This window comes from Sitophilus oryzae, unplaced genomic scaffold (assembly GCF_002938485.1).
Source record: "Sitophilus oryzae breed Bouriz unplaced genomic scaffold, Soryzae_2.0 scaffold_577_pilon_pilon, whole genome shotgun sequence".
Taxonomy (NCBI): Eukaryota; Metazoa; Arthropoda; class Insecta; order Coleoptera; family Curculionidae; genus Sitophilus; species Sitophilus oryzae.
In genome coordinates, this window is record NW_022147170.1 from 283,962 (window position 1) to 304,885 (window position 20,924).

General features: G+C 32.9%; 2 protein-coding genes across 2 annotated transcripts in view; both read left to right on the forward strand.

Annotated features, from left to right (window-relative positions):
• Positions 1 to 20,924, forward strand: part of LOC115887565 (dynein heavy chain 6, axonemal-like) — a 110,948-nt gene that overhangs the window by 69,595 nt on the left and 20,429 nt on the right. The window lies entirely within an intron of this gene.
• On the forward strand, positions 4,287 to 5,663 carry LOC115887556 (S-adenosylmethionine sensor upstream of mTORC1). The gene has a single exon (XM_030907016.1). The coding sequence runs from the start codon at positions 4,665 to 4,667 to the stop codon at positions 5,640 to 5,642; it is 978 nt and encodes a 325-aa protein (XP_030762876.1). The 5' UTR covers positions 4,287 to 4,664; the 3' UTR covers positions 5,643 to 5,663.

The window sequence follows — 20,924 nt, forward strand, 5'->3', positions numbered from 1 at the left end:
TATAGCTATATGCATAATACAAAAGACAATTTATCATATTTAAAACCATAAGGCATATGATATATGAGATAGGTAGGTATGTACCATGTGGTAGGGTACAATATGAATGAGAAAAAAAACGTGCGTCAGTGATAGGCTATGAAATGAAGATTTTTTTTTTTTTTTTTTATATGTAAAATTATATAGGACATTATATAGGCAATGTCATCGATCGTCATTTCAAGCCAACTGGACGCCGTCGTTTTTTTTCGATTATATGAGACATAAGTGTCAGCCTTCCTAGACCACAGACCTTTATATTATACTTCTAGCACAAGGACATATAGGCAAGCCTTAGGTTGGTGTTTAAGCGTGTAGGTGTGAATCGGCCATGGTTGATCCTGGTCCGGAGATAGAAACAATAATAAGAATATTTATTACATAAACCACACTTAATCTGATGATTTCCTATGCATTCAATACCAAGTTCAATACATCGGATTGTAATAAGCATATTGGCCATACTTTTCATATACATGAAAATCGTATCAATCGTGTATCACATAGCACATTTAAGAGGACTGATCCTATAAAGGCATTTAATTTTTGTTTTCTATTTAATATTTTTTTTTTTTTTTTTTTTTTTATTTTATTATTGTATATATTAAGCTCCTGGATAAAAAACCTGCTTAGACAGAACATGGGTATTTTCGAATACTTTATTTAGAAGATCTTGTCAGGACAATGATATAAGATTACAGAAAAATACCTGACGTAAGTCAAAAATGTATAAATCTTCAGGATACTCCTTTCGGGACAATTTAAGAAAAGATGCAAGCGTAAACTAACAGTAAATCTGAAGCATTAAAAGCATAAAGGTAAATACATGTATCCATACATGATGTGCAGGCAAGTCCGTAAATATTATAAATTTAAATTGTTTCAAAGAAACAAACGTCACAACTTATTCTGCCAAATGACAAATAGTAACAACAATCTATTTTACTAAAGCCGTGTTGACCGGTGAAACTCTTCAAATAACATCACAAAATCGCACCCAGAGCCCCTGAAATGCCAACTCCTAGTAATACACCTGTTCTATTATAATATTTTTTTAAGTAATTATTTATGTGTATATATATTTCTCTAGATTAAAATATTTTAATCAGTCTGAGAATCAATATTGAATTTATTTTTAAAAAAGACGATAAAATAAAGAAAAAATGATTTAAGTTAGTATGTCAAAATAATAAGTTAAGGTATTTTTAGAAACCTGTATTTTTAAATGTGCAAAGGCTGATAGAATTTCAAAATATCTTTTCAAACTAAAAAAATGTACGATCTGAATTTAATTGTTTCAAATATAACCAGAAAAAAAATATCTTATCTTAAAGTGTGCAGCTAGTGGTTGCAATACTCATGGCTGTATTGCTAAAAAACATTTTAATTTATTAAAATTAAAAATTACTGTTTTTTTTTTATCTCCGTTAAAAAGTACTTTATAAAAAAAAGATTCCAATTGTCAAGAAAAATAATAAAGTAAGGGAAAATTCCTGAAATTACAGAAATTTTTTTTCACTTATTCCCAGATTATGTTAATGAAAGTGAAAGTAAAGACTATGGAGAGCTTATTCGTAGTAAAGTAATAGTTACATTTAGTTATTTCTGTGTATAGCAAGACTTACCTGTAACCGAACCCCTAAAGTAGTTAATTAATAATGTTACATATAATTAAGGTATTTCTTGCCTGAGTGCCTTGAGACAAAACCGCGGTAAAATATAAGAACAAAATATGTGAGCAAAGGAATTCATAAAAACCGTAAATATTAAATGTTGATTAAAACAAATTAACATATAAATATAGTATAAATACTCGTAAAATCAAAAAAAAACAGCTTGGAAGAGCAGCAATTTTTTTTCAAATTGTATAGTACTGTATGATCGAAAAAAAAACGGCTCGCAGTTAGCTTGTTAATGATTATCGATGACATTCCCCATATAATTTTTATTTTAAATATAAAAATGGACAGGCAATCATTAATTTCAATAGCCGACCACTGGTGAACCATGTGTGTATTAATTCTATTACTAATATGGCACCCAATCACTTTTTTGACAATAATATATAAAAAAAAAAAGAAAAAAAAAAAAAAAAAAAAAAAAAAAAAAAAAAATTTATTTCATTACAGGCCATAGGCACAAACGGTCATTTTTACTCCGAATCAGGACAATCTATTTTTCAAACGTCAACAAATATTTTTTAAAGAGCGAATGTGTCAAACTTTGGCAAATAAATATAACAGATTTAAAAGAATAACTTGTTAACTAATTAATACCGTATGATCAAAAAAACGAGCGCCAGCGATGTCTATGAAATGACAATCGAAGACATTATCCACATATAAATTTACATATAAAAAAAGCGATTTTCATTCATAAAGCATCGCTGAGGCCGTTTTTATTCGATCATACGGTAACTTAATCTGAGAACTATGGTTTACACTCGTTTGAATTTGACACTTTTATATCAGTTTAATTAATAATATTTGTTTTTTTTTTTTTTTTTTTTTTTTTTTTTATTTATTTTTATGCCTAGGCATGTAAAATTACTTTTATTTTATCAATCACGGCTCTTCTGGATTTCTGTCGCCAAATTAATACCTTTTGTTGCGTTTGAAAAAAAAAAAATCATTTATTTGTAAGTTTTATAACATATCTAATTAAATTGGGCCGAAAGGAGTCAGTTCTGAACACACATCCGTGGTTCTGAATCATTCTTAAATTTAATTTTTAAAAAAAAGAACATAAAGTCTAAAAAAAAAAAAATTAAAGTTTTTTTTTATATTTTTTAATTCTAGTTTGTAATTAGATATTTTTAAGAAAACCTGTATATTTATTTAATTGGAAAAACTTTTTTTTTTTTTTTTTTTTTTTTTTTTTTTTTTTTTTAGTTTAATTAATTTTTACTCTAATTGCTAAGAAACGAATATTACAAAAATTAAGTTATAAAGTGAGTTTAGTTATATTAAAATTCACCAATATTGTCAAAGAAAAAATTTATTGTAGGTTCTCTAAATGATATTTTTGGATTTGCTTTTTATGATGTCAGATCATTTCTATGAAAAATACACTAGATAGAATACATTAGATTTTATTAAAGACGCTGATGGGTAACTAAAACATTGACTAATAAACCTTTTCCATTTTAATATAAGAGGTCACGACATATTCCCCTTGGAATCTTTGTGAAGGTGTAAGGGTGTATAATAAATTAACCTTGTTTATAATAAAAACATAAAACATTTAATTTGTGAGTTAAATAAACGCCTGCCCTCGCCTGTCATAGGCAACCAAAATACATATAAAAAAATCTTGTAACTTCAGATGAACTTTAGTAATTATGTCAATAAACTCTTAATTGGGCCTCGTAGTCTATTATACATTAATGTAGCAAATATATTATACAGTAGAATATAGTTTAATCAATAGATTAATATTTTAATCTAAAGCATTATAAGTAATAAAACTATTTGTGCCCATTTATCATAAGAGGTCAAGAAATATACTCTTGGTAGTACACAAAAAATGTAAGGGGTGTAAATAAAATGTATAATCATTGATTTTTTATAATATAAACTATAAAAATTAAAAAAAAAAAAAAAGAGAATAAAAAACAAACAATGCAAATTATAAACATTTTAGAAATAGGTATAGGGCAACCAAGAACACCACAAGAAAAATAATTTAGATAAAACTTGTAATTATTATTAAATATGGTCATAAAGGTCCTTAATTAAGTCCTAGTCTAATTTATTTTATAATTTACAATAAGATAAATACCTTACACTCTTTTTCCGATACAGAAAATTTTGTTAATTGCTTCTTGAAAATGCGACAACCTGACAACGCTGTTTTTAACGTTCGGGACGCGTTCGGGTGGACGACTCTACCCGAACAACTGGTAGGACAGATGCTCATTAGGACAGATGTGGTTCTCCCTGTGTGTCAACTTGACTGTGTGCCAAAAAAAGCCATCTCGAAACAAGTTGTTTGTGAATTTGTACGTTCGGCATCATTCGGGTGAAAATCGAAACCTTCGGCTCGATACGTTTGCGTTTTGTACGTACGTAAAGGCACGTAAAGATACGTATCACGTATCCGTAAACGCAAGTGAATTTCTCACTGCGCAAGCGTACATGTCAAACGATACGTTTACGTCTACGTCTTTGGCCGTGCTTTAACTGTCTATTTCCCAGTCAACTAGACGCCATTTTTTTTTCGATCATACGGTATAAAATACTACTAATTTTTATCTCGATTATAGCGAAAAAGATAATTCGAATTAGTTAGTTTTAATTTACCATCGAATTAGTCGTATTATTTAATTCGAATTTTCCCAACACTAGAAAATATAACCTTATCTCAACAGTGGGTATTGTGAGTGTAAGTGGGTAACTGACAACTCAGTAACGTGTCAGTAACTGTAAACAAAAAAAGTAAAGATCGTGTTCTTTCGGTGTTCTTTCACTCATTAAACAAATGAATAAACTGAAAACTGAAGTGAACTAAAAACTCGCTTTCACTAAAATCACATCACTTCCCGATTGCAATCAGAACAAAAGAATACTTCTATAATTGGACGATTTGCAGTTTTTTCGATAACTACCTAGTTATTTCTGTTAAATATGACTGATGATAATCAAAAAACTCTTGCTGAATTTATTAAAAATACACACAGAAAGTTGCGAGATGAGGCCAAAATTTTAGGTACAGAACAAGCTTGGAAAAATCATTGTGAAAATAAGCAACACCTAAACAAATATGCAGTTGCAATGAAGAGTTTAGCAGAAAATTTTTGGGATCATAACTGTTCTACAGGCAGCAAAGCTATTTCAAGAATTATATGGACATATGAACATATTAAGAAGTATTTTTCCTGTATAGAAAAGTGTAGAGAAAAGGAATTATGTATTCTTAAACGTCTAAAACTTGCAGAAATGTCTTTGGATAAGAGAAAATTGGACATAAAAAGTAAATTCAAATTATTAGATGTAGGGAGCTGTTACAATCCTTTTAAGAAATTTGAAATATTTGATGTTACTGCTCTTGACATAGCTCCTGCCAGTGAAGATGTTTTAATGTGTGATTTTATACATACTGAGATATCAGACCGATCAGTTATAAAAAGCAATGTGATATTGCAGTTAGAAAAAGAGTCATTTGACATTGTGGTTTTCAGTTTATTACTTGAATATATTCCATGCCCAGACTTACGGTTAAAATGTTGTACAAAGGCATACGAGTTGTTGAAATTTGAAGGAATTTTAATTATAATAACACCAGATTCCAATCATATTGGCTCCAATGCAAAAATTATAAAATCTTGGAAATATGTTCTATCGCAGTATGGATTTAGCAGAGTTTATTATGACAAATTGCCTCATATGCATTGCATGGTATTTCGAAAAACGATGCTCATAGAAATTGCCAGAAGATGGGCTGTGCTTAATAAAAGAATTCATGATATATATGACAAACTTTATATACCACAAGACTTTGTTAAGTTTGCAACTAAAAAAACAGAACTACCCTTAAATGTCATATCTCACTGGTCACAGGACACTTTTTTAACTGATATTTGTTTAGAAGACAGTGATATTTAGATAAAGAAGTTTTTATATCAAGTTCTTGTTTCATTCTACCATACTCGTATAATAGAACTAGTAGGTATCTAATATGACTATTATAATAGTAGTCAGCTAAGCTAGAGATTTTCTAATTATTTTAAGCGTTTATTTGTAAGGTTTAGGTATTTCAAAGTTCCATTGTTATTTGGTTTATTTTGTTAGAACTTTCTTTTTTTTTGTGCGTTTTAAGTGTAGGTTGTTTATTCTGTTATAATCTGCTAATGTTTACTAGATTTAAAAATTAAATTCAAATACTTCTATTTATGAAAATACTCATATATGATACTTTAATAGAGAACAACGGCATACGGTCGAGTCGGCCGCTTCTGGCACGTATACGTAGACGTAAAGAATCTTTTACGTGTATAAAAAATAGAAAATATAAGAAATGCGGGTAATGGTGCGGATCCGGTGGGTGACTTTGAAACGAGTTTTTGCTGCATATAGTTACAGACACTACGCATGCGCACATCTCCGATGTTGCCAGATTGTGAGTTATTTTGGAATTATTTTCAGTAGAAAACAAATATGTGCTTTTCAGTGTTTTTTTGTCAATATATACCGTATGATCAAAAAAACGGCGTCCAGTTGTCTGGGAAATGACGATTGGGGACATTTCCATAAAATGACAGCGATCTTCATTTCATAGTCATTGCTGACGCTATTTTTTTTTCAATCATAGTACGCGGTATATTATTTTAATATTTCGCACAACACGTGAACGCTTATTATGTATTTTCAGTCAATAAAATTATATAGAAATAAAATCCTAGATTCCTATCTAGATTATTATGCTACGTTTAAAAAGTGCTTTATTAAAAATTCGGGAAATTAAAAGGGATGTGTCCAAATTTTTTATTATTTTTTTATTTTTAAATGCTGTAGCTCCATGTCATGTTCATAATAGATTTTTTTTAACATTCCATCAAAACTACGGATATTTAAAAACTATGCTTGATATTTTTAAGAAATTATGATACAAACATTAATTATAATCAAAGTATATTATATTAGTAACATTATATAATAGGTAAAATGTTACCTCTATCTCCGATTGACGTTTATTGTTCTGTAATAAGACCCGTCAAGCCCCGTTCTCAGAACTGCGACTGTCGCCAGCGACACGACAAAAGAACCAATCAGATTTGTACAAAATTCAAACAGCTGTCAATTTTAAATTTAGTACAGCTCCCATTGGTCGTTTGAAGTGTCAATCAGTGTCGCTGTCGACACGACGCAGTTCTGAGAACGGGGCTTCATGGTAGTACTTCAAAACATCAATACATGCATATAATCAAAAATATTGTTGCCTGTAAATAACTAGAAATTAAATAACTTGAAAGAAATAAAATAATTCTAATAAGTTTAAAACCATTAAGAAAAAATCCGTAAATGATAAATTTTAATTCTAATGTAAACATATAAATAAATGTTATTATTATTACAATTTTATATATTATAATACTTTCATTTCACAATCTTCATTATCCTTCTTACCTTAATTTTGGATATCAAGATAAATCTGAAATTATAGAATTTGTATTATTATCCTTTTATTATTGATTAACACGCAAAAAAAAATTTTCAATAATAATGAATTGCAAATAATTCGAAAATAAACTGCAATTTGGCAACATCGACGATGTGCGCTTGCGTAGTATCGATGATCAAAAGCAGCAAATATGGGCTTCAAGGTCAGCCACCGGATCCACACCTTTACCGAAATGCGCATGCGTACGTAAAGGTATACGTGTTTGTAAGGGTGCAGCCACACTATCCTAAAAACGGCGTATCGGCGTAACGGCGTAATGACCTTGAATAGATTTCCAGTAATTCTATTGGCTGAAACATTCATCTGTCAGAAATTTTAGAGGTGGCGGTATTCGTCCTACGGGGTATTTGTCCGGGGACACCACATACACCCGAAAGTGCAGTCGCCCGACTCAGTCGGCGAAAAACGATCCTATCCGACTCAGACCGATCTCCCTTCCCGATCTCTTGCCGATCTCCAATTCACGGTTTATTAGGAATGGGCGTTTATATCGATAAAAATTTGACTAATAAAAGTAAAATGCAAAATGAAATGTATTTTGGCCATTTTTTAACTAATGTGCCTGATCAGTTTTTCAATTTTATTTTATATAAAAGATAAAATAGATCACCAATTTCAATTAAATAAATATCTTACATTATTTAAGTGTATTCGGGCATTGTTTTCGGACATTCGACAATTCTTTTTTATTGGAAAAAAATTTTCAACTTTTCAAATAAATTTTTCCCGAAAAATCCTTTATAGATGTGTTTCTGGGGTCGAAATAGACTACCTCTAAAAATATTTGCAGTTATTTAAGACTCACCCGGTATGTAAGTATTTTTGTTATTTTTTTACAACCGAGAAACAAACAAATGAAAAAAAGATCAAGTTAGAAAATATATAACCATGAATTTTTTTTTCTATATAGAACATAAACAAATATAGAGCTGTTTACAGGGAGTTTTGTCGCAACATGATTAAATATCTCCAAAAAATCCTATATGGGTATTTCTCCACTGCAAGAAAATCTACAAAATAAAATAGTTACTTTTTGTAAACACTCCTGCGTTAAACCCAAACGGAAACTACTTGTCAGAAGTTAGGTTTACAGTTATACAAATTTGCATAACAAACAAAAAAATGCTTAACGTTTCGGAAAGTTTATCTCTTTCCGTCGTCGGAAGCACAAAATACAAAGAATAAAGAAAAAAACTATTTAAAATATTTATGACTAAATATCTGTGTTGGGCTGGTTATATAGTGGACTATATTTTTTAATAGTTAGTTATTAATGTTTATATAAGAAATAACAATTGTTTTAATAAATCAAAGAAATGAAAATTCCTGCGGCTTGTTGGGCTGGTGACAAGAAGGTGGCAAGTGACAGTAACAGGGACAGGTTCCCCCTCCGTCGCGTCGGATGGCCGGACAACGTCAAGCTCCGTTCTCAGAACGACGTCGTGTTGCTGGCGACACTGTTTGACATTTCAAACAACCAATGGGAGCTGTACTAAATTTAAAATTGACAGCTGTTTGAATTTTGTACAAACCTCATTGGTTCTTTTGACGTGTAGCTGGCGACAATCGCTGTTCTGAGAACGGGGCTTCAGGCGCAGAGATAAAGGGTCAGGAGGGGTGGTTGCAGCATTTAGATGGAGCAATTGTTGCACCATTTAGAAACTTGAGCAATCGCAGCATTTAGAACCTTGAGCCAAAACAATCTGCGTGCTTTCGCACTTCGCACCCGGCAGAAATTAAATATAAAAATTCAACAACCAAACCAAACTAAGGTTAAGATAGGCCAAGTCATATACAATTCTAGATACCATATGGTCGAAAAAAAAACGACGTCAGAGATGGAAATGAAAATCGCTGTTATTTTGTATGTCAATATCAGTCGTACCAAAGTTCATGGTACGAATGGTTGTCGTCTCGGCGCACTCAGTGATGAGGTGTACTGGTGTTTCCCCATTTTCCCCACAGAATCTGCATTCGCCGTTTCTTCTTAGTTTCAATCTACTGAGGTGTTCATTGAGGAGCCAGTGTCCTGTTAAAAACCCCGTGACAACCCGAAGATTGTTCTTACTTAAACCCAGGAAGATCTGTGATTTTTCTTGATCATAAGCCCTCACAAACTTCTTCGAGTGTCCTGTAGACTTTGCAAGATTCCCATTTCAGGTTGCGGACGGAATCTTCCAAGTTTTTGAGTTCCGCCTTGAGTATGTTACCACTTGGAAAGCAGAACGGTTCTGTCCAGTTCAGTGGAGTGTTCGTTCCTTTTCTAGCTAGATCATTTGCTTTTTCATTGCCTTCTATTACCTTGGTGAGCAGGCAACCCAGAGTAAGAGGACTTCTGGTTTTTTTGCCTAATTTATTCAGCGTCTCTATGCATTCTTTGAACAACTTCGAATTGGTGTTTACTGAGTTGGTCGCTTAACGCTGCTTGACTATCATGATAGTGGCTTATTTCTTGTTTCCGATATTCTATCTAGATAAGTTGTACGCATCTCTCGATAGGTTAGATTTCTGCCTGTAGGATACTAGGGAAAGTTGGCCATTGTTCGGAATATTTAGTTCTCGACCCAAATACTCCGATCCCTGTTCCCGTATTGGTTTTGGAAGCATCAGTATACCAAGTTATTGTACGGTCCATGCAGAGCAAACGTTTCTCTCTTCCAATCCTTTTTATTGCTTAATACTACTTTAGATGTTTTCCAAAGTCTGTACGTTCTTGGCATATCGTCCACTGGAGTGCAGGAGTGGTATTTTCCTTTTGAAGGTGTATCAAGCTCCTGAGCTGACAATTCTCCCAGTACTAATTCCGTTAGTGACCATTCTAATCATTGTCATATTGGCATATCTACCCAATGACAATGTGCAGTGGTTTTAGATCTAGAATGACCTCCGTTTCTGCTGTTGACAGGTTTATGTCTCCTGTGATGCAAACGCTTGCTAGTCTCTGGACTTTGCACACGTTTAGCCTTGCCGTCCGATGCTCTAGTTTTGTGTACAAGGCACTGCTCCATAAAGTAATCATGGGTCTTCACTAATCATGGTATACATCCAGCGCAAAATGTTAGGGGGACAGCCCCATCTATTTCCCGCCAGTCTTCTGTTGCATATCATGAGAGCCTTGGTGGCTTTGCTGGTAATGTTTCTTAATATGCCTGTTCCACAGAAATTTACTGTCCAGGATTATTCCCAGATACTTAACTTCTTGTGATGCGCAGTATTTCTTTTTCATCTAGTTGGATTCTTTCAAGTTTCAGGCTTCGCTTTCTGGAGAATGGCACATTTACCTCTATTTTACTAATTTACTAAAAAAAACAAAAAAAAAAAAATAAGATTTTAGTTAAATATTTTATTAAAAAAAAAAAAAAATTCTCATTAAATATCGATTTTAGGTATAGGAAGTGCTTATTAAATACAAACAAAAAGATTAAACCAAACCTTGTTCGTTTATGAATACAAATAAAGGGTGTTGTATTAAAATAGTGGTGAAAAATACATTTAGTTTGGACTCGCCCTGTATATATCAAATAAGATTGTAATTGATGGTAGACCGAATTTTGAAGAGGACACTATTATACAGTACTTTCTATTAAAAAAAAAAAAAAAAAAAAAAAAAAAAAAAAAAAAAGGTTATATTTTAAAAACCACTCGGTATAGTATACGACATTATGATATTTTTGGAACGAAACTTTAGTGGCAAATCCTGATAATAAAATAATAAAATTGTCAAAAGCAAATTGCTAATAATAACCGCTTAATATTAGTAAAATATCTTCTTCTTTAAAATAAGGATTGAGGGAATAATACGTATTTTATTTCTAATCTGAAAAAGTAACTCGTGTGAAGTTGGCACCCTTTTTCAAAAAATGAACTGGAATTGGAGAGTTCTGGATAGATTTACAATAGATCTATAGTTCTTGATAAGTTAGAAAAATAGTTCTGGTATTTTTCGGGAGATATGACAGGGGGTGCCAACTTCACGTAGTACCCTTTTTTATTCTGGAACAGCTCTGATAGTGGAAATATATTCTAGAACAAGTTCTATAGTTCCTGACTATTGATAAAATAGTTCTATTGTTATTAACAATTATGAACAAAATAAAATGGTCAGCCTGCGTAGTTTAAATCGATTTTCTAGGTAAAAAATTATTTAAAGAATAGTTCTGAATAGAGTTCTGAATAGCACCCCAAAAATTTTATAAGATGTACTATTTTAATTTATGTACTAAAAATTTTATTGATGCCCCACTCTATAGATGAGGTATAAAAATCGACTTAACGAAGGTAAAGCAATGTTGAAAAACAGTTCTGGTTAGAGTTCTGAATAGCACCCCAAAAGTTCTGTAAGATGTACTATTTGATTTTTTTTAAAAAATACAATATAAAAATTTATCACCGACGACTCTCTATATTATTAGATTTAGATAGATTTTTTCTAATCCGAAAAGTAAAACCGTTTAAAAAAGTGTTATCTCTCTGGAGAAATGAAATATCCGATCAATATATTTTTTATCTACCAGATCGGATTACACAACGTAAACATCCAGCGCTACAAATCAATTAGGTCTCACACAAAGACTTTTAAAAAATATTTCTTATAAATCATACAAATAACTCAAAATATTATTCACTGAATCACATAATGAATTTTAACTTAGTTATTATAAATTGAACTATATAACGAAGTATAATTTAAAATAGAGTGTTTCCTAATATTTGGCCATCGCTATGGTGTTTTCGCTTATCGTCGCCACGTTACATAAAATCGTAATAGTAATGAATACAACCATAATGAAGAATATGAAAAAAAAAAAAAAAAAAAAAAAAAAAAAAAGTTTTTTTGCTAAAATATGTACCAATATTCAAAAATTTTAGAGAATGAGACTCACAAAAAATGTTTCCTATGAAAATTTCCATCTATACTAATATAATAAAATCCTTAGGACTGACATACTTGATTAATCACGATCCTGCTCAAAAACCACTCAACGTAAGAGCTCAATTTTGGCATACATGGTTGATTGTAGGGTTTAGAGTTTCGATAAGAAGGAATTTTTTCGAAATTCCTGTTCCAAGAGGTGGAAACCACCCCCAAATATTACAATATTTTTTATCTCTCAAAAAACGGTCAAGTTTCCGAAAAAAACGCTAACACGTATATTTTATTTTTTGTTTTTTACATATTTTAAGATGTTTTTAACAAACTGTATGCAAGCGTGTTTTCGAAAAATTCTGGTCATTGATTAATCACGATCCTGCTTAAAGCGCGGGGATTCACGTTAAAAGCTGATTTTGGGAAAACAGATTGACTTTAGGATGTAAAGGTTCGATAAGAAAGGGATTTTTCGAAACACCGGAATTCTAAGGGGGTGATCCCTCAAAATTAAAATATTTTATTTAAAAACTGCAAAAAAATAAAAAAAAAAAAAAAAAAAACATTATATTTTTATTTTGTTGTTTTACATTTTAAGAATTTTTATAAACTTATACAGGGTGTTTTCATAAAATATGATCATGACGTAATCCGCTTTCTGCTTAAAGCTGCTTGACGCTTTACAAGCTGATTTTTTGGTAAACGGGTTAGAGGTTCGATAAGGAGGGGGGATTTCTCGAATCTTCAAATTCCAAGAGGGTGAAAACGCCCCTCAAATATTACATATTGTGTTAGTTCTTCGGGAAAACGGCGTTGGACAAGCATAATTTATTGTTTTTACATATTTTGAAATTTTTTAAAAAATCATGACAGGGTTTTTTCCAAAAGTTGGGTAATTTCTTAACCACTATTCTGCTTAAACTGCTTGAACGTAAAAAGTTTTTTTTTGGCAAACGGGTTTTTCTAAAGTCAGAAATTCCAACGAGATGAAATACCCCTCAAATATTACCAAGTTATACAATAATAATATCGCCATACTTGTTTTTCCTCATTCTGACATAAATGTGAGGAAATTTTATCCAGTTTGTATGTTAATGGAAATTCTTGAATTTGCTTTATCATGACCATTACAAATGATTAATTTCGACTGCGAACGAAGTCGTTGGTACACGCTAGTGATTTTATATAGAGCGTTGAATTCTCTACAAGAATATTTTTTCGACCCAGTGTATGAAAACTCGTTAAAGAGTAAAAAACTTCCAAAGTTGGGAAAAAATCCCTATGTTAATCAAATGGAAAACTGGAAATTTCGATGCTGGACTGCTGCATCTCTTTAATATTTTAAATTTAAGAGCTCAAACTTCTCACGGTATTCTTTTCGTCATTTTTAACATTTTCGATTAAGAGAAAAAAATTGTAATGATTTTTTTCAAACAGTCTAAATGTGTATTGTAATCTTTGCCAAAAAACCTGATTTTTAATAATTTATTAAAGATAAATACAAAAAAAAGATACCAAAATCTTTGGTATATCAGTAAAATCCTTGTTTATACAGGGTGCGTCTCATACGACAGCAGGCTCCAAGGGAAACGATAGTTTGTATTGGAAATTACACACAACATAGATCTGTCATTAAGGGCGCGGTGATTAACTCCCCTTCAAAACACAGAATTTTTAAAAATACGCCACTTTTAACTAGTAAAAAAACAATTTTATTTCTTATTTTTGTGATTCTTACTTGTATTGAAATTTAATTTTGTGAGCATAATGTAGGGTTAATTTTAGACATATTTTAAAAAATAAAAAAAAAAAAATTCTTTTATATTCTATAATATATTAATTGATTTCGGATTCTATGAAAAAATAAAGTTAATATTTATGTTGTTTTATTGAATAAGCATATAACTAAAATTGAGGTTAAAAAAGGTTTATGACATATTCAACATTTCCTAAAAATGAACAAAATTTTTTAAATCTCATAAAAAGCTAACTAAAATTTAAAATTTTTGATAATTTTTTTAGCAATGTGTAGTTAAAATATTCAATCTACTTTAAATCAAAAATAAAACTTTTTTTTTTTTAATAATTTATTTAAGTATGAGAGGCGCCCACCCTGAAAACAAAAAATAGAAGATATACATGGTTGATTAATTTTCTGGAATTTTTATATCTTCGTTAGCGAAAAGCATTTAATCTAAGTTTTGAGGATTTTTTTTCATTATATTTTTTTTTTTTTTTTTTTTTTTTTTTTTTTTTAAAAATTATTTTACCCCATAAATGGCGTAATTTTAAAAAACAACAAAAAGACGTGTTTGATTAAATCAAATCGAAAACTATCCACATTAATACCAAGTTTAAACTTGATGGCGTTAACGCCATCATATTCTACAAAACAATATCCACAATAAACTTTATCACCCCCGTTCATTTTCGTAGCCTATTTACGAAGGATTGAGAGTAGAAAACGTTGTAAAAATCCATTCATAAATATGTCTAATAAAGTCCCTTCAGGACTAAGGAAGATTTCGACATTGGAAATCCAAAAAATGACAATCAATGAAATTTGTGTATGAATTAAAATAGAAAACACAACTGTCAGGGATCCTCCCGTTGCATTGGACAGCCCATAGTTTTTCACTTTTTTTCTCAAGTAGCTCAAATTTTTGACAATGTTGAAATATATGTAACTATTCATTTTACGGTTTTACTTATTACTTTTTTTCAAGTTTCAATTTTTTCGTAATATAATTATTATTCCACTTTAATACATATATATTAAAAGATAAAAAAAAAAATATTTGATATTATTTAGTGTTGCAAAAACATTCAAAAATTGAATAATAGCAAAAAAAGTTTCTTCTATCGTATTACAAATTATAAGTCGATCGATTCGGTCTGCAACAACGATTAAACGACCCATCACTAAACTGTCGGATACATCTCAACTGCTCAGTCGGGTCAGTTACGAATTCGGACGACTACACTTTCGGGTCAATTGGGGAGTCGGGCGACTGCACTTTCGGGTGACTGGAGCCATCTCATTTGTCCTACCAACCGAACGTCACTTCGGGCATGTTCGGTAGTCCTAAAAATTCCTGTTTCAGGAATTTTGTTCATTTATTTGGTATCCGTCCATGATGCTTCAGTACTTGATCGAAAAATTTTGACCTCGATTAAGCCGCCACTATCTTTAATTTGGTCTTTAATTTAAGCGCTTTTTAATTCGGGTTACTTCTCAACTTTTCTACTATGCCTTTCGATCCTATTTTGTTGTTTTGGTAGGAAATATCGGATGAGGGAATGCTTTTATGTTGTTTGTCAATTACTGTTATGTCGGGTTTGTTATGTGGTATCGTTTTGTCAGTTATATCCTGTATTCCAGTATATCCTGGCCCTTGTATTCTCCACTACCGGCGCTGGCTTATATTGGTAATATCTTGTGTTTGTTTCAACTTCAAAAGATGTTTTTTAGTAGTCTTATTACTATCTGGCTACTCTGTTCATGTCTTCTCCACATATTTTTGTTCCCGCCAGGTAGCTGACACGCTTGAGAGAATATAGAGAATATGTTCTATTGTCTCCTGACTCCATTTTGCATTTTCCGACACGAAATGGCAGGTATATATTCTCTTTCTAATAAACTTCCTATAGCTCAGTGTAGCGGTAACCTGGTCTTGGATGCTAATCATGAAGCCCTCCGTTTCTGGAAACAAGTACCCATCGACGAGCCATTGAACAGATGCTTGTTTTGTCCACGTTTCTCGCTTCTTGCAGCTCTTGAAAAACAGTCCAATGCAAGCCTTATCGAGCCCCACCTCTAAGTGACTGCTCTTCTCTGTTTTTTTACAGACAGGTGGTCATGGTTATCAGCGTTCAGGTTAAGTGTAGTGAGGTTGTTGTCCACTTTTACCACAGCTCTATGGATGTCATTGTTTGTGCTCCTAAAATATTTCCTGAGATGGCCTATCTGTTGTTTGCAAGAAGCAACCACATCGATGATTCCGCGACCTCCATCTTTTCGAGGCAAGTTTATCCTTTCCACTGCCGATCCTGGTTGATGTTTTTCTAATTTTTGATTCCGTTCTTTACAACCTGTTGATTCCTTTCAGGTCGTCTGTCTGTCCATTTTTACAACACCAAATATACTGCAAAATTGGTGATGGCATAGCTATTATTTTGCTTTGGTGAGGTTTTTTGAATTAAGCTTGCTTTTTAATAGCTTTTTTAGTCGTGTCTTGAATTGACCAGTAAGTATTTCTTAATTTTGCTATTTATGCATTTTTTGTCTGCAGTACTCCAAGGTATTTGTATGGATCACGGGACATCGATGCTACTTTTGTGTTTGGGTTCAATTGTTCAGGTCCTTCAATCGTTTTCCCTCTCTCACGGGTCTGTGGCACTTTTTGGCACCGAAGTCTATGGCAATATCAGTGCTCATCTGATAGGTGAGTTTTAGGGCAGCGTCTAGTTGCTTTTGGTTTGCCGCGTAGATTTTTAAGTCATCCATAAAGAGCAAATGGCTGATTAACTTTTTTGGAATTTTTTTCCAAATTTTAAGGTAAAACCGAACCCTGTTTCTTTAAGTGTTTCGGATATTGGGTTCAGCGCAAGGCAAAACCATAATGCAGACAAGGAGTCCCCCTGGAAGATTCCTCTCTGCAATCTTATAATTCCAGATTCTATATTTGACTCTTGATGTTTGATACTTAGTGAAGTATTCCATTTGGTCATAGTATGCTGTAGAAAATTTATGATGGTATTATCGATACTGTAAATCTCCAGCACTTTTAAAAGCCAGCTGTGAGGTATTGAATCGAAGGCCTTCTGGTAATCTACGTATGCCATGCATACATTTCTTTGCCTTTGGCGTGCTTGCTCGAGAATTACAGCATCTATAGTGATCTGTTCTTTACAGCCAAGAGCTCTTCTTTTACATCCTTTTTGTATCTTCCTCATTATGTTTTCTTGTTCCAGGTACGTATCAATTTTGTCCCGAATTACAGCAGAAAGAATTTATACAATGTTAGGTTAGACAAGGTGATCGGTCTTGTATTTGCGCGGGTCTTTGGTATTCTCGGATTTCGGGAGAAGGTAGGTAACTCCTCTTGTGAGGAAACTTGGAAGTTCCTCTGGTTTTTGTAGGACTCTGTTAAATTGTGATGCCAAACATGCGTGTGTACAGGTAAGTCTTTTGAACCAAAAGTTCTGGATCCCGTCTTTTCCTGGGGCTTCCAGTTTGTAGTTTTTATTACTTTTTTGAATCATCGGTTGTACTGTTACTGGGTTCATTGGGTTTCCACGTAATTTCTGTTCTTGTACGCATATCCATGGAGCGTTTTCGCGGTGGTTAATCTTGTTTAACCAGATGTCTTTCCAAAATTTTGTTACATCCGCCAGTTCTGGTGACTCACCCACATCTTCTCTGCTCTCCAATGACCTGTAGAAATACCTCTCATTTTTTACAAACTGGTTGTTTTGCACCCTTCTCTGATAGCTTTCTTGGTATCGGCGAAGTCTTTTCGAGAAAGCTGCAAGTTTTTGCTTTAATGTATCCAAGTAGTCTATTATGATAGCTCGAGTTTCTTGCTTGGGCTTGCCGTTTAACTGTTTGGTAAGTTCGGATGGTAGTTTACTAGTTATTTTTCTGCTTGTTGTCCCATTGGCCATCTGCTGGAGTCTCCCAATATCCTTTCTAAGGTTCTCGATATTCTGAGCTATTCTTATCTCCCATGGCGGTTTTGCTTTTTTGGAAACTGTTGTGGTTCTTGGTATTGGTTGTTTTTGATCATTTGAGGTTACCGATGCCATAGCTGTACAGTAGATAAATAAATGAAGTTCTTCCAGATCCGTACTCTGAGATATCGTTTGTTCCAAACACGCATTTGCGATCGCTAGAATCTTGTGGAAGGCTGGGCTATAGCGCATCTTTGGGATTTTTGGTCTTAAGGACGGGTCAGTTCCGGCGTACTTGACACGGTATTCGTCAAAACTGTTCTTCCATCTGATCTCAGGTTTGATGGTGATTAGAGATCATTTGATTCTAACAGGTTGTTGTTCATCTCTACTATTGTTTCCATAGTCAGTATATCGAGGTGACCACTCAGTTTGTTGCTCAGTAGCGTGTTCGGTTTGAGTAAGTTCTTCGGGAGGTTGTGAGTTTGCGGTATCAAGATAGTTTCTCACACTTTCTCTGATTTGATCTATGGTGGCTGCTGGGAGAAGATTTCTCTTTAAAATTGTTCTCCTCTGGTCGGCAATTCGTTGCGCACTTAGATGACTGAGATTTGGCATGGCTCTGACGAAGTCTTCATGTAGTCTATTGCAGTACATCGTCATATTGGTCTCTAGGTCCGTGACTATGAAGTATGATCTCATGACTTGGGTATTAATGTTTTTGGTCCACTTCATGCGTCTTTTTCCAATTTCCGGTTCAGTGGATGCAGCGGGTTGCTGCACAACACCATGATCCGGTTCGTTGTCCTGTTCAAGCGGTATGGGTCCGTTTCGAGGGAGGATGCCCCCATCTAATCCCTCTACGCGCTGATCATCATGACGGTTCCGAATGAGAGAACCAGCGTTCAATTCTCTCCCGCCCCGGGTTACGTTTCTTGCGTCGAAAGCAGCACTAGTAAAATCACGATACGTCGAAGTGCTAATCCTCGGTACCGGTATGGTTTCTTCCTCTCGTGTTAGCCCAGTCATTGTCTCTCCGCCACCAGGGTTGGGTACCTGATCTTGGATAAAACGCAGTCTGGTTTCCGGGATCTACCGAGCCATAAGGCAGGAGGTACGAGTAGGAATTGAGTAGGAGAGGCTATTTGAGCCGCTTCACTACCCCTTTTAGACCCCTTTATTATTATTATTATTATTATTATTATTATTAGTTTTTTTCTTTATTCTTTGTATTTTGTGCTTCCGACGACGGAAAGAGATAAACTTTCCGAAACGTTAAGCATTTTTTTGTTTGTTAGGCAAAATTTGGTTATAACTGTAAACTAACTTCGGACAAGTAGTTTCCGTTTTCGGTTTGGGTTTAACGCAGACGTGTTTACAAAAGTAACTATTTTATTTTGTAGATTTTCTTGCAGTTAAAGGAATACCCAGTATAGGGGATTTTTTGGAGATATTTAGTCATGTTGCGACAAAACTCCCTGTAAACAGCTCTATATTTGTTTATGTTCTATATAGAAAAAAAAAATTCAATGTTATATTTTTTTTACTTGATCTTTTTTTCATTTGTTTGTTTCTCGGTGGTAAAAAAATAACAAAAATACTTTACATTACCGGGGGAGTCTTAAGAACTGCAATTATTTTTCTAGAGTAGTCTATTTTCGGACCCCAGAAACAGATCTATAAAGGATTTTTCGGGAAAAATTTATTTGGAAAAGTGAAATTTTTTTCCAATAAAAAAAGAATTGTCGACATGTCCGAAAAACAATGCCCGACTACACTTTTAAATAATGTAAGATATTTATTTTACATAAAAAAAAAAAAAAAAAATATCTTTTATATAAAATAATTGAAAAATTTTTTTTTGTTTTTCAAATTAGTTAAAAAATGCCAAAATTACCATTTCATTTTTGCATTTTTACTTTTATAGCAATTTTATCGATATAAACGACCATTCCTAATAAACCGTGAATTGGAGATCGGCAAGGGAGATCGGTCTGAGTCGGATAGGATCGTTTTTCGCCGACTGAGTCGGGCGACTGAACTTTCGGGTGTATGTGGTTCTCCCCATCTCAACTGCTCAGTCGGGTCAGTTACGAATTCGGACGACTACACTTTCGGGTCAATTGGGGAGTCGGGCGACTGCACTTTCGGGTGACTGGAGCCTAGAGATGGGCGGTTATTGGTAAAAAAAATAAAAAAAAAAAAAAAAAAAATTATCTTTTAAAAAAATAATAACTTGACAAAATTAACTGACACAAATTAACCGGTTATTCCAACATAACCTAACCTAAAGCAAACAACTAAATATTTGTTTTCCTATAGGTTTACTTACCTCTACACTCCATAGGGTCTACTCAAATTTAGTATAAACTTTAGCTTTAATCGCCATGATAAAAATTAGAGATTGTAGCATTGTAAGTATATATGTACAAAATTGTTTTAAATAAAATGTAACCTCACTTTTTTGAGTAGACATGGATATGATATTAAAACAAGTAATTACTTAACGTTCAAATAAACCATACAACTCACAAGTTCTACAATCTACAACCAAGTTATTTTAATCAATACCCAAAGAAAAATAGGAGGACTGAATAAATAATGAAAGATTCATCTTCATCATTACTTGTAACTTTCAACTTTTGTATGTTCTTAGTCTAAGCTTCAAGAGAGACTTCAAACTACAAATAAAATTATTTACGGTGAAACTGGGCGAAACCACGGAAAACTTTTGAAGAACGGTTGAAAATCCGTTAAATCGGTTTAAAATTTAAATATTAGAATTTAAGAGAATTTATTTGAAGTTAGTTTCGTATCACTTGGCTAGCTGATGGCTAGTAGTAGTCTATGGCATTAGTACTTTGTTTTACGGCCTTACCTGTCAGGGCCATTCGGCCGTTGTTTTGTTTATTATCATCAGGGTTCGCTTGATGTGCCTGATTTATTTTGATGTTTTGATGTCATACTTTGATGTCATATATATTCGTTTTGAGAGCGGGAGCGGGATCTTCCGTTATCGTCGTAATATCGGGAAGATCCGTGCCGTTCGCTTCTTCGAAATTTACGATTCAAGCAGCTAATATTTAATTGTTATTGTTTTTAAACAAGTACGATTTTTTAAAAAAAAAATAACCGGCTATAGGTTATTTAACGTAATGCAAGGTTA